The sequence below is a fragment of the Patella vulgata genome, chromosome 3 (genome assembly GCF_932274485.2).
Source record: "Patella vulgata chromosome 3, xgPatVulg1.2, whole genome shotgun sequence".
Taxonomy (NCBI): domain Eukaryota; kingdom Metazoa; phylum Mollusca; class Gastropoda; family Patellidae; genus Patella; species Patella vulgata.
This window is the reverse complement of record NC_065881.2, coordinates 18,334,548-18,348,927: the sequence shown is the minus strand read 5'-3', so window position 1 is coordinate 18,348,927 and position 14,380 is coordinate 18,334,548. Positions and strand designations below refer to the sequence as shown.

Below are 14,380 nucleotides of genomic sequence, written 5' to 3'. Positions count from 1 at the left end.
AATTTTATTCAGACTTGGCATACAAACCTAATATAACATTTTGTTCCTTTCTTTTATACCACCCATATAATTACTCACTACAAACGATATGCGACCAAATAGAATATTCACACAAGAAGCAAAAAAACCAAACCAAGATATAAAATGAGAAATGAAAACCCGAATATTCTGTTATATTTTCATTCTGTAAAACCCCTTTAAATATTTTAGTCAGATAGTAAAACTTACAAATACTAAGGGTGGGGGGATATATCTGGTCGTGGGGTGTGGGTTGGGGGGATTACATTACGCATGACCATAAATTTACCAGTACTAACAGAAAAAGACAAATTTTTGACCAATTTTCCTCCTATATTATATCGCAGAGACTTGTTGCATTCAGTTCTATTAAATATGTGTTATGCACCGAAACAAGAATGTACCGGTAGCTAATACCATGGACCGTATCTACTAAAACGTTGGTATTTTTTACGTGGAGAGGAAGAGCAGTGACATGTAGCAATTTGAACCTGATCACCGGAATTCCGAAGTTGTTTTTCTCCATGCCGAACAAATCCCCTTAAAAATGCCCCCACCCACCCCCCGCGCCTGGACCTCTTAATATATATCCACTCGGAAGCTTTTCCACATACAAATGTCCCGAATGCAGAGGTGGTCTAGATTAAAAACCGGAGTACACATTGGCTTACATGTAAAAGAACCCCCGACAGTTGGAATTCGAAATAATTAGAGTAGACCGTACGTAGCTTCGATGTTCGTGCAAAATTTCCCCCATAGCATACTATATATGCCCGTCTGCATTAACGCGTACGGTTGGTGCTGAAAGGTAGGACGTTAAACCCCATTGCATTCATTACTAAAACACACTCATACATTGTTTCATTTAAATTTATTTAACATATTACAACTTAACTTTACAAATTAATGATCTGATAACTAAATAAATGTTCTATTTATATTATAAGGTCTATGTTTTTTTTAATAAACAAATATACACTGTGGTTCCATCATAGTTTAGCCCTAAATCATGCTGGTGTGTACATCATGATAATAAATTATTGTTTGGATTTCATTGGTTGCTGAATTAAGACTTGGCACAGCAAGTTATATAACAAACTATTTCACAAGACGATATGACATGCTATTTTAAAGCTAAACTCCACAGCACCCCACCCCACCCACACCCCGCCACCATTCCAACGACTAGACGCTGTCCCTTGATAGGAACACCGTCCTATACACCACTGACCAGGGGAAACGGCGCGGGAAAATCACGAGAAATTATCTCGGTCGACTGTCAAAACCGGGAACTCCAGGTTAGTGAGCCAACGCCTTATTCACTGTGACTCCCTCAAAAACAAACGAAACGTAGAAATTGTTAATTGTATGGCATTACAAACATATAAAGTGACGTTGTAATTCTTGACAAAAATTAACAGAAAGAGACAAAACAGATGAATGTTCATATCATGGATATGGACAAATATTATGAAAAATAAAATATTTTTACTGGATGAAATATAAAATATTTTGACTGGATGAAATATAAAATATTTTGAAAGTATGAAATATAAAATATTTTGAATGTATGAAATATAAAATATTTTGAATATATAAAATAGTTTGGCATTTTAATAGGTATACAATAAATCAATTCATTACGAATTTAACGCTGCGTGCGTTTTATCATCTAACAGTTTCCCCATTTCACAATGCAGAAGTAAGATTAAAGCAGATGGTCGTTAAATTAAATATACAATATTGTGAAATATAAATCTTTAAAGGGATTGTCACTCTAAACACAGTTCAATTCTCTTCAGTATTTACAAAGATACGAAGAACTGAAAATCTTGCAAATTCGGCATCATATGCAGACGATGAAATCAACTATAACTGTTGGGTAATATAAATGATGGGCATCATTTTAAACCGATTGAATATTAAACGGGAGTTTATCAACCGTTGATATTTTGGTTCCATTTTTTTAATAATAATAATCAATCTGAATACATTTCAGAGAGAGTGAATTATCGGTGAAAAATTAGATATTGTCCAACAAACGCTTTACATTACGCTTAAATCGGACGTTTTGATATGCAAATCTCTTCAAATTATAGTGCTTGTTTCACGATGACATGCCCGACATAACACATTATTTGACATTTTATCACAATTCAGCGGAACCCTATTCACAAACTATAGCATTCTAAAACCGTGATCGCAATGCCTTATAAAACTTATTATTTCTTTTTAAAATCTTAAAACATCTGAGATTAAAATGAAATCTTCATAGAAGTACATTTATGTTACAGATAATATTGTATAGATTTGTACATGTATATCTTTAAAAGGGTTGACATTCTAACAATATTATATTTATTTTCGAAAACCATCAAAAGTTGATAAACTTTCACTCGGCCCAAAAACACTTCCCGAGAACAATTTGGACATTGATAGACTTTCAAAATTTCCAAAAATTCCATTCTCCGTGCGCGCCTGTGGTTTATTTGTGCCGCGAATATGATTATAACGTTTAGCCTTTGTATTTGAATTGACACGCCCCCTGTAATTACGTGCTGGGCGCCTTTGATACGTTTCTAACTGCTGCGTCTTTGGCAAACGATGTTTCGCATCATTTTGTCCTGAAGAACCAGAATTCCCATTGTAATTCCCAAAAGTGTCATAACTAGCTGACCCGAACGGATTATGGAAACTTGAAAATGCATTGCCCAAATTGTGACTCGGAATGTCGAAATTCGACTGGCCAAAACCGAAAGTAAACTCTTGATTATCATTCCTAATAAATGGATGGGGTGTAGGATTTATTATATGTTTTTGAGGAGCAGCGTACGATGGTTTATTTCGACTAAAGTCAAAGTTTTTAGAATGTCGGTCTCTCAAACCAGTGCTGTGAATCCCGTGGTCTTGGTTTCTCTTTGCGGCTTCCTCTTTCGCTTTAGCGGCTTTGAAGCCGAAACCATCGAGTCCCTCTCCAAATCTATTAAACGCTAATTGACCGTTATCTTTAGCCCTGTATTGTCTGTCGCCTGCAGCGCTTTTCTGTAATGCAGAAGCAGCGTGCGCCTTTTTGTTTAAGTCTTTTGTATTATAACCTTGCTGAGCCGCGGTTTTAGCACCGGTATAATGATTGCCTTTATTATCGACTTTACGATACTTTGAATTGTATTTCTTTCCATCCGATGATTTAAACTGAGCATCTTTAGCGCGATCCTTTTCAAGCTTCTTCCTATCAAAATCCAGTCGTTCATAATTGTTTCCTGAAATGAATAAGGGATTTTCACAAAAATGAAAGATAGATTACAATAACACCCGTTTTGATTAATCGAAATAATTTTTGGACCAATATGTTTTATTGTGTATGGTTTGAAATTCGATGTATCTTTTTTAGTCTATGATATTGTTCCTTTATGAAAATCGTGCGGACTTAAAAAATATATAATTAGACAATATGAAATGAAATGGGGTTTAACGTACTACTTTGCTGCACCAACCGGGTTAATGAACATAATCTGTTAACGGAATAATAAAGGAAAGTTTGCACCTGACGGCGGCATTCCCGCCTATTCTTCCTAGAATTCCAACTTTCAAGGGTTCCTTTACTTGCATGCCAAGGTATACACCCCCTGTCCTGCACCACTGACGAAGGTCCGGGGGGGGGGGGGAGAGGGGGCACGCTGAAAAACCACAAGGAACTTTCTCGACCAACACTGGGATCGAACCGCTGAGTGAATTAGTACTGAGCCAGTCACTCACATTGAGTCATCCTGGCTCTTTATACAATTTGAAATTAGTTAGTAAGTAAATATATACCAGTTTATCTTGTGTGGTTTCTGCTATATAACAATAACAGATAAACATTTCTTACCTTTAACTTTCTTTGAAGTGTGAAACGTTTTTGATTCGTTTTCATTTTTTACTCGATCCACCAGATTTCTTTTTGAATTTTCGCTTCCACGAAGGTTTCCGGACTTAGAATTAGCGGAATCGTTATTTCTGTAGAATTTAGAAGCATCAGCATATTGTCGATCATGTGCTGCTTTCTGTTGAGAAGAATCCTGTTTACTTCTGTTGTTCTTAACATGATCTGCGTGCGATTCACCATCTTTGTAGTTGCCTTTGCTGTCATTTCTTTCGTTGTTTTTGGTTGAGAAACCCTTTCCCGAACCGGCATTAAAGTTCTTTTCCTCACTCGATAGAGATTTCCCGGTCCCGATTCCAATACCCGCAACTGCTTTTGTGGACTGTCCAACCATAGTTGCTCCAGCGCGCAGATTTTGACTGTGTTTTCCGGATAGTTTAAGACCATAGTTTTTATTCTTTGCGGCTTGGTTGAATTCCCCTCCTTGTCGTCCAAGTTGTGTTTTTTCAACCTCATTGCTCGATTTTTTATTTTTCACGTCGTAAGAATTACCGCTCTTACTTAAACTACCCCCCTTTTCACTAGAAAAACCATGGCCGCCTGCATTGTAGTCTAACTTGGAACCATAAAGATCACTGTGGGCTCCTTGTCGCTTTCTGTTATTCTCTTTTTCAAAGAAATCCCCCATTTTCATAGAACGGGCACCAGAATGAGCCTGTTCAGAACTTTCTTTTATACCCCGCTGCGAACCAATCATACTGGAAGCTTTAGCTGAAGAACCGCGCTGACTCTTAAAGTCTTTGTGTTTATCATGTAAATCGTCAAGACTGTGGGAATCGCTATGTTTATTTGCCTTATACATGCCGTCTTGTTCTTCGTCCTGGTTGAACTTTTTATCGAAGCCATAATGGATCGTATCTGTAAGCATGTAATCTTTTTTGTGCGTTTTATTTTGAGATGAAATGTCAGACATTCCGGACTTTGTTCCCATACCTTTGCTTGCTGAGATCGAACCCCCCTCCTGACTACTTGATGATTTGTTAGCTGCTTTTTTACCGTTTTTGCCACTTATACTATGAAATTGTTCGTTGTCTTTAATTTTTTTGTTTTCGTGCTGATCACCGAAGGCACCAGCAGCGGAAAACTTTCGTCCTCCAGCATCTCCACCTTTGTATTTTTTCGCGCCATGTTGAAGAAGATTTCCGTGCGCCTTTTGGTTTTGGAGGTGATATTGGTTTTTACTCCCTGCAAACTGGTCTGCGAGATTTAATTTTCCTATTCGTTTGTTATTAGTTTGGTGTAACACGTGTGAAGGCGAAGGTTCTGGAACACCATGGGGATCCTGCCCAGATACAAATACAGCTATAAACACAGGAATTAAAACACAACTGGATAAAATCTGTAAAGATAAGAAAACAGTAAATCTGAAAGATACATTTTGTAAGATTTAGATGAAGAGTTGGTCGTTCTTGCTATACTAGTTCAAAAATAGATAATGTAAAATGAATAATATATTGAAAATTTAGGTCAAATTATTTTATTCTGAGCGAATTTATAAGAGTTTAAAGTTTTGACAATACAGTCTCGATTGTCAAGCACCATTACTACGATAATAAACAAACTATCGATTATTCATTCTATTGTTAGATATTTAAATGGCGAAACTGTTCTAATCTAATCCATTCAGTATCTAAGTCATCCGATGTTGATTATAGGCTTATAAATGTCTAAATAATAATTTATGTAACTTAAAACTAGAAAAAAAAGACCTGCAATAGACATATTTAGCTCTTACATACTGCATCCTTAACCAACGAAATATCTAATCCATCGTAAACACGCCAACTTTTGTACGGTAATTAATATCGTATGTGTTCCAAAATATCATCTTTTGAAATTAATATCGTATATACCACACAAACAACCATGGAAACGGAGGGGGTGGGTGAACTTTAATATTAATTTTGGTTTCTAATAATAATCTTATAGCCTTCCTCCACTGGGACTGCAATAGATGGGATCTTATAAATGTTATGGATTGATACAAAATATCATTTTGGCTACAATTTTTGAGAATTTTTTCTTTAAAAAATTGAAAGGAAATGAAACAAAAACAACCAAAGAAAATAAACCAAACACTCCAACTTACCATTCTTGTCGCGAAGATCTTCTCTAAATGACGAATAGAACAAAGTTCACTTCAATTTATTACTTCTGGTCAAATAACGCAATCAGATGTTTATTACATTTTCACTTCGCTAAATACATAAAAGTTTTTATAGTTAGAAATAAAAGAGAGCTTAACTGGATTCCCAGTTTTCGTCTCTGTGGTATCACAGTGTCTAATTATGTAAAGTATTTATTTCACAAAGGACTCCACATAAAATTTGCACTCATTAAGACTTGCGTTGGGGTGACGGCGTCGAATTTAAAGTCATTTATTCCAAGGAAATATTATTAATTATGTCCCTTAAAAGTCACAAGCATTTTAATGACAATGATCAAGTTTCGAGTTGTCATTCTTGTTTTAAATTTATAAGAGAACATATTTAAATGAAAATAGTTAAATTTTTAATGACAGTCATTGAGTGCTGATTAAAGGATGGTATCGTGAGAAAATTTATCATCGCCTTAAAAATTATTTAAAGTTTAATCCAATTGTGGGGTTTAATATTAGCTATATGTGTCATGGTCAGTTTTGGATTTTGATACCTCTTTTATTTTATAGTGTTCACATAACTAATAAATTTACTTTTTGTTTTCTTTTTAAATTTTAAGCCTAGAACAAAATAAATTTTTAGGTTATAAATGCCCTTAGTCTAGTATCTTTTTCAATAAAACAAAATATACTTTGTGGATATTAATTAAATTACTCCTCTAGTGTCATTATTCGTACTCTCCGCTCGTATTTACTCATTTCCCTACTATCGCCCAACCTATTTTTGGATAATCGAGTATTAGAGAAGATAACTCTATCCAATATTTTACTACTGAAAGTGAAAGTAGAACTTAGAAGTAAAAGTAAAGAATAACAACAATGTCGAAATTTCTCTCTAGATTTCAAGGAAGCCTTGTTGGTGCAGTCCTTGGTGATTGTATTGGTGCAGTTTATGAGCTTGGGGGAGAAATTAGCCTGTCTGAGATTTTAAACACTATATATTCCATAGAAGCTTCTGGCGGTATGCTGTCAATTATTTAACTTTATCAAACCGCCGGTGTACTAGTAGTAGTAGTTACTTAAAGTAGCTATGTCACTAACTCAATATCATCCAAAACCTTCGACAATGAAAACACGAATTATTTGTCAATTTTAATCAACATTGTTGTTGTGATCTTACTGGAAAAAGATGAGCTTCTGATATCCAATATTTAAGACAAAATAAACATTTTACGATTGGTACACGAATTATGTACCATAACGCGTTTCAGCGCAATTTGTAACAAGCGACTCGAAGAACGAGGTTAGACAAATTCCACAAGTCATGTCAAACGGTGACCCATATTTTTATCTGGAGAACATGCGCAATAATACTATCGGTGTAGACTGGAATAACCAGACACCAGAGATTGCCATTGAATTGAGACTTCTGGCGTATTTCGCCGAACATAACTGCTTTGAAATTAAGAATAAAAACGAAAACGATTGAATGTAAATCAGTTTATTTACATTCATATTACATTATTATATACATTGCGACCCATTTGTGTCAATTTGTAGGTTCCAAATATTAGCGATTTAGCTCCTTTAATGGGACAATAACACTCTTGCTGGCTTGAAAGCTCCAGAAAATAAATAATATCTCTATCTAAGTACTAGATGTTTAAGTGTCCTACCTGTTGTGTAAATTATCCATTACATCCTATTTTACATGTCCAGAGGGTTCGAAAATAATTTTAAATCGAAGTTTCATTTGAAAAGGTTTACGTTAGACGTTTCAAACCATTATGTTGAATTTTTCAAAATTTTTAAATAAGGTGTGTTAAGATGAAATTTGTATCATCAATTAATTGAAATATTCTAAAATAGTACAATTTGTTGACCAGAATAAAGATTGGGACATATTATTCAGTTACAACAAGAGTGGTATTGAGCCTTTAAGTAACTATACCGTTGTACCATCTATGATCTAATCAATTCGCATATCGCCTTCGAACACCCGTAGTATAGTTGGTGCGAAAATGCAATTAACGCCATATAGTTGCATGAGATTCAGTGTGCAAATATAAAATTCCTAAGTCTCCCCATTTTTAACCCTTTGTCCCTTTGCCTTTAGCATTTGGTGCATGTACTACGGCCTGTCGAAACCACACAAAACTTCTATTCCTTAGATGTTTAAATATCTGTGTTGTAGAAGTAGAAACATATACTAGTTCTTGAAGGCGCTGCAGCCATTCATAAGACTCTGGTGGTTTGGGACGGTCTAGTAAAGGAGCCCTAATTACAGGTGTTATGGAGTCGTCCAAGTGCTAAAGGGTTAAAGACTGGCCTGCACTCTATGGTTGTGATTAAACACGTCTGATACAACAAAGGGGGTTGGGTTGCCGAATTGTCTAACGTGCACTTTAGATTATAATGTCTGTCATTCAGTCAAGTAGCGTGGTTTCGATTTCCTGCTTGTACGTGACAAGGAGTACTTAGGGGTGTCTGTTCATCTTTGTGTGTTTTTTCTGGTTCCCCCAGTTTCCTCCCACAGCTAAAGACCCCAACGTGCAAGCAACTGATTGAAATAAAGTTGAACCATATGTTAGTCCCGTAATGACCATATGTTTGTGTCGAGTGGAGGTTAAACCCCATTTCTCCAACAATATTGATTTTCTTCAGGTAAAAAAGGTAAACAAGAAGAGATACTGTATGGTTACACTGATGATACAGCTATGGCCAGAAGTGTTGCGGGTTCATTAATAAAATACAAAGGTTTTCAACTAAAGGACATGGTAAAAAGGTAGGGTTATAGAGAATTTAATATCTTATTATGAGGCGTTTTAGGTTGTTGTTTTTTTGTCACTGAGAGCCACAGTATTTCAGTTACTAAGGCCCTAGCTCACTAACCAGAAGGTCCTGAGTTCAATTCTGAAAAGCGTCTCATGATTTTCCAGTGTGGTTTTGACACAGTGGTGCAGGGTAGGCTGTAGCACCGCAGTCTGGGTGTTAAATGGGTTTGGTCTAAATATAAAGGCCACCTGCAGATTTCATATTTACATCTCGCGACCTTTACGCAATCTGCAGTTGGCCTTAATATTTAGACCTGACCAGCTGTCTTTATTAGCCCATTGGTGCAGAAAAGTAAAATGTGAAACCCTATTTTGTTTTATTTAATTTTCCCACAGGGTTCTGAAATGAACAAAAGTTGGGAACCACTGGTGTAGAATGTTAAATCAATCTCTTATTGTTACAGATTTACATCAGAATATAAAAGTGAACCTGACAGAGGATATGGTGGAAATGTTACAACAGTTTTTCAATTACTGGATAATCCTGAATTAGAAGACCTGTACGAACCAGCCAGAAAACAGTTTGATGGTCAGGGTTCTTTTGGTAATGGTGGCTCAATGAGAATAGTTCCTGCTGCTTTATTTTCTTATAATAAAGAACCTTCTTATGTACAGGTATTAAATTCAAAATAATGAATCAATAATTTTTATCATGACTATGTGGGGTACCCTACCTAAGTGAAACTTGTTCAACATAGAGAATTTGCTTTTATTAACCTTTCACCACTTTAACCTCCAGAAACCGCCTGTGATTAGTGCTCCTTAGACCGCCCCAAACCACTCGAATCACGTGAATGCTCCCATTACCAAACCTTTTTTGACTGCTCAAACAACTTACCTTCTGTTGACATGTTACCTATCTTACTGATTTTTTTTTTCAGACTCTCACAAGGCAAATAACAGAAATTACCCATTCTCATGAACAAGCTATTCAAGGTGCCATATTACAATGTATGGCTGTACATCTAGCACTACATACAGATAATACAACACCATTAGATACAGACTTGTTTGTAGATAATCTCAAATCTTACATGGATAAACTGGAAGAGGAAGAGTTAAAAAAAACTAAAGTACCGACTCCTACTAAGAAACAGAAACGTCCTACAAGGTATGCTGCTTGATTTATATAAATTTACATTTTATTATCATATGCCGATCAAATTTAAGGAAAAGGTATTGAAATAGTCTCTGTCTGTCCCAGTTTTGTTTCCAAATATCTCATAAACTGTTCAAGGTATCTTTATGAAACTTTGTACGCTCATCAATCCAGAGATGGGATTTCGCCCGTATATTCGGGACATGTCCGATGCTATTTTCCAAACGTCCTAAATTGATCAACCTATTATAGTAGTTGCCCCAATTGACCCTTTTGCTAATAAGAAGATTCTCCAAATTAATACATTTTATGTTCCCATGGAAACAAAATTAACTTAGTCTTTGCTATACAATAGTGTGACATGTTGATGATAGACTGAGTCTTGACTTCTTAATAAAAACACACTTAACAAGACTAGACAACGCTAGAGCTTGGCATCCTTGGTTTTGGGGGCTAAATTGTTAATCAAGTGTGACTTTAGTTAAATCAGGCAAAATGTTGTTACCAAGACTCTCCCCCCCCCACCACCACCACTTTCAAAGACTCTTCCTTCTTCAGAGCACTAATGCTTCTTGAAACAGAGTGACTGGTGCCATAAAATTCTTGCTAACAATATAGGGAGGAGAAAAATCACACAGAAGTTCAATTTGCATATTTATTTCAGAGCATCTGAGAAACGTGATAAACCATACTGTTATAAATTAGACAAAATAAAGGAATATTTAAATCAAGAGAAGGAAGTGACAGTACAAGAATTAATTGATGTCTTAGGTAACTAGATTTTGCCAAATAAAATGTTATTTTTAGTCTGGATGAATGTTTTTTGAAAAGTTTCTGATTATTTCCGTCTTAACCATCATTTCTGCAGATGGAATGAAATATTGGTGTACAGGTTCAAGACCGGTTGAAGGTTGAAAATCAAAGGCAGAAGAGTTGAAAAAAAAATGCTGTTGTCTCCCTAGCATTGCACACTTAAATAGAGGAATAAAAATTAGCATATATTTGTCTCAAAATAAATGAAGTATCGTGTTGACAAAAATATTAAACCTGGTTCCATTCCATTCTGAAAGTGATCAAAAAGGAAACAAAATTTTTAATCAGTGTTCCCAAAGAACAATATTTCAAGTCGGTGCAACGTGGCCTTATTTGGATTTTTATATCCTTATTATAGAAAATGGTATCAGCCCTTGATTCTTATTATAATATGCCAACCCTTTGTTATTATTATGGTTAGGCCTGACAAGGACAGCTGTCTAGTCGTTCGGATGGGACGAAAAACCGAGGTCCCGTGTACACATTGGCGTGCATGTAAAAGATCCCTTGGCTGTTGGAATTCGATATAAGGGAAAGCCATAGTGCCGCTGCCCGAGCAAAATTTCCCTCATAGCACACTGTATGGCGTATGCCCGTCTTCATTAGCCCAGTTTAGGAGCAGAACAGTAGGACGTTAAACCCCATTTCATTTCATTTCATTTATTATGGTTAATGATATATAAACTCTTGATTCTTGGTATAGTTAATATGTCAACCCTAGGTTCTTATTATAGTTAATGTTAGCCCTTGGTTCCTTTCTTGGTTAATTATATATCAACCCCTCATTCTTATTATAGGAAATGATATATCAGCTCTTGGTTCTGTTCCTGCTGCTGTTTTTTCATTCTTAAGATCTTCTAAACCAATGACAGGGGAATTAAAGGTATAGTAATTACCGGTAACATAATTCTTATGTCCCAGTGGGGACCATGTTAATTATTTGTGTGTAGAAAGTCGTTCCTGTGGTCCGATATCCCTTAAGGGAGCAGAGTATGGCATGTTCTAACGCATTATCGCAACCAGCTGGCTTCAAAACAAGTTCTGTAAGGGTTCTACTCTCAAGCCTGGAAATAAGGCACCCCCAAAGACATTATGTACAAATCCAAAGTTTTTCTGACACATTTGTCTTTTGTCATTTATTATTATATGCTGGACACAAAATTTAAATATCAGGTACTACTTAGTCCATTTTGCGGACACTCGATTGTTAGTCCGGAATGTTCCGAATTGACAGAATTGCAATGATTGACACAGAATTTAATCCGGTCCGTCCCAACAACTGAGGTAGTGTGAGTAGAATCGTGATGTAATTAAACACAATGAATAAGTTTCAGCTCTCATAACTGGTTTAGGTATATTCTTATGTAATTGGAGCATGCATTGTAGCCCAAAATACCCTTTTTCACTCGACTGCAACTATTTATGGGATTGAGATAATTAACTCGCAGGTTAAACTAAAATGATCAATTTCATGGATGTAGGCTACTCTGTGAGTTACAGTCATAAATACATGCATATGATTAATTTAATATCATGAAATTATTTATTACAGGACAGAAATAGTTTTGAGAAAACCATAATATATGCTATAAGTTTAAATGGTGATACAGATACAATTGCTACCATGGCTGGAGCCATTGCTGGAGCTTATTATGGGATAGAAGCTATACCAAAATCATGGCAGACATGTTGTGAGGGTGTGACGGATGCTATACAATATGCTAATCAATTAGAAGAACTTGTGTCAAAGTCCAAATAAAAACTTACTGTCCTTCTTTGTTTATATTTAAAGTAGCTAAGTCTCTAACTCAGTATCATCCAAAATCTTCGACATTGAAAACACGAATTATTTGTGGGTTTAAATCAACATTGATGTTGTGATCTTACCGGGAAAAGATGGCCTTCTGATATCCAATATTTATTAAGACAAAATAAACATTTTACAATTGGTACACAAATCGTGTACCATAATGCGTTTCAGCGCTATGTGTAATAAGGGACTCGAAAAACGAGGCTAGGCATATTCCACAAGTCATGTCAAACGGTGACGCTATAATCTTTTCTGGAGAGCATGCCCAATAAATACCGTCGGCGCAGACTTGAATAACCAGAAGCTAGAGATTGAAATTCGATTGAGAAAACTGACGTATGTCGCCCAATCTAACTGATTAGAAATTACAGCAAAAACAGAAACGATTGAATGTAAATCAATTTATATACATTCATATTACATTATTGTATGCGTTGCGACCCATTTGTGTCAATTTCTAGGTCCCAAATATTAGCGACTTAGCTCCTTTTATTAAGCTCATGACGTAGGCCTAGGTCCAAAATATTAGCGATTTAGCTCCTTTAACTTGAAGCCATTCAGAAGATGACAACAGTCAAGACCAGTCACATTATGTCTTACTTGTAAATCATTGTTTTATTTTTCATTTTGAGTGAAGCCTGTATCATTACAGGCCCGGGACTGTACAGTGGAGTGGATGTTTACGGCTGGCCCCCGAAAGCATTCACTTGATTTGATGTTTGTTGTTTATTTCTTTCGATATTTGTATAGTTTGTCTTGTTGGTTTTGTTTTGTGTGGAGTTTGGTCTTTATATACTTACTATTAAAGCCACTGATCGTCATTTGAGTGATTCTGAATCCCTTGTAAACTACAGTATTGTCAAAATTGAATCTCTAAAATGAATATCAGTACAAAAATGGTTCCATTCCATTCTATAAATGAAATGAGATGGGTTTTAATGTCCTACTATTCATTCTATACAAAGATGTACAAAGATCTGATGAATTGAGGGGAGGGAGGTTGGATGGTTGAATGGTTAGCATGTGTGCGCTGTATCATAAAGTCTGTCATTGAATCAACTGGCGTGGTTTTGATTCCCCGGTTGTATGTAAGGAATAGGGTCACTTGTCCAACCTCCTGGGTTTTTCTCCGGGTCCTCTAGTTTTCTCCCACTGCTAAAGATCCCTACGTGCAAGTGAATTACAGAAATAAAATTGAACCATATGTTAGTCCCGAAATGACCTAAGTTTGTGTCGAGCGGAACTTAAACCCCATTTTTCTCTCTCCCTCTCTGATGAATTGAATATTTCGCAGCATTCAGTATCCTCTGCACATGATATTATAAGCAAACCAATGTCACCTAAAATGTTTGTAATCTGATTAAATTCAAGTCTGAAGATAATCTATTGATTGGTATTTTGATGTTTTCTCAATTAAATATTAAATAATCAATTTAAGAATATTTTAGCATGGATTAAGCATGGAAAAATTAGATATTGTCAGAAAAATTCAAATTTCAATCAGGTCTATTACATTACTTGCATACTTTTTTATAAGGAATAATTATAAAATATTGTTCATCTGCAAAGCAGAGGAATATGTGATAACTAATAATTTATTCCAATATGATTCCTTTTTTAAGTAATTTTTATAACCATACCTTACCTAATTATCTTGCTGCACATATTTTTGTCGTAAATGTTTTAAATAATGTTGTAAATGTTTTAAATATTTTAATCAATCACTTGTATAAAGAATGTATAATTTGGATGATTATTTTAAATAAAATAGATATTTTGATGATTA

General features: G+C 35.4%; 1 protein-coding gene across 1 annotated transcript; it reads left to right on the top strand.

The window, feature by feature from the left end:
- Window positions 1-6,876: 6,876 nt before the first annotated feature.
- On the top strand, window positions 6,877-14,315 carry LOC126815838 (ADP-ribosylhydrolase ARH3). The gene is made up of 7 exons (XM_050541818.2): window positions 6,877-7,059; window positions 8,703-8,823; window positions 9,277-9,487; window positions 9,754-9,983; window positions 10,636-10,742; window positions 11,582-11,667; window positions 12,337-14,315. The coding sequence occupies exons 1-7, from the start codon at window positions 6,918-6,920 to the stop codon at window positions 12,541-12,543; spliced, it is 1,104 nt and encodes a 367-aa protein (XP_050397775.1). The 5' UTR covers window positions 6,877-6,917; the 3' UTR covers window positions 12,544-14,315.
- The last annotated feature ends 65 nt before the right edge of the window (window positions 14,316-14,380 follow it).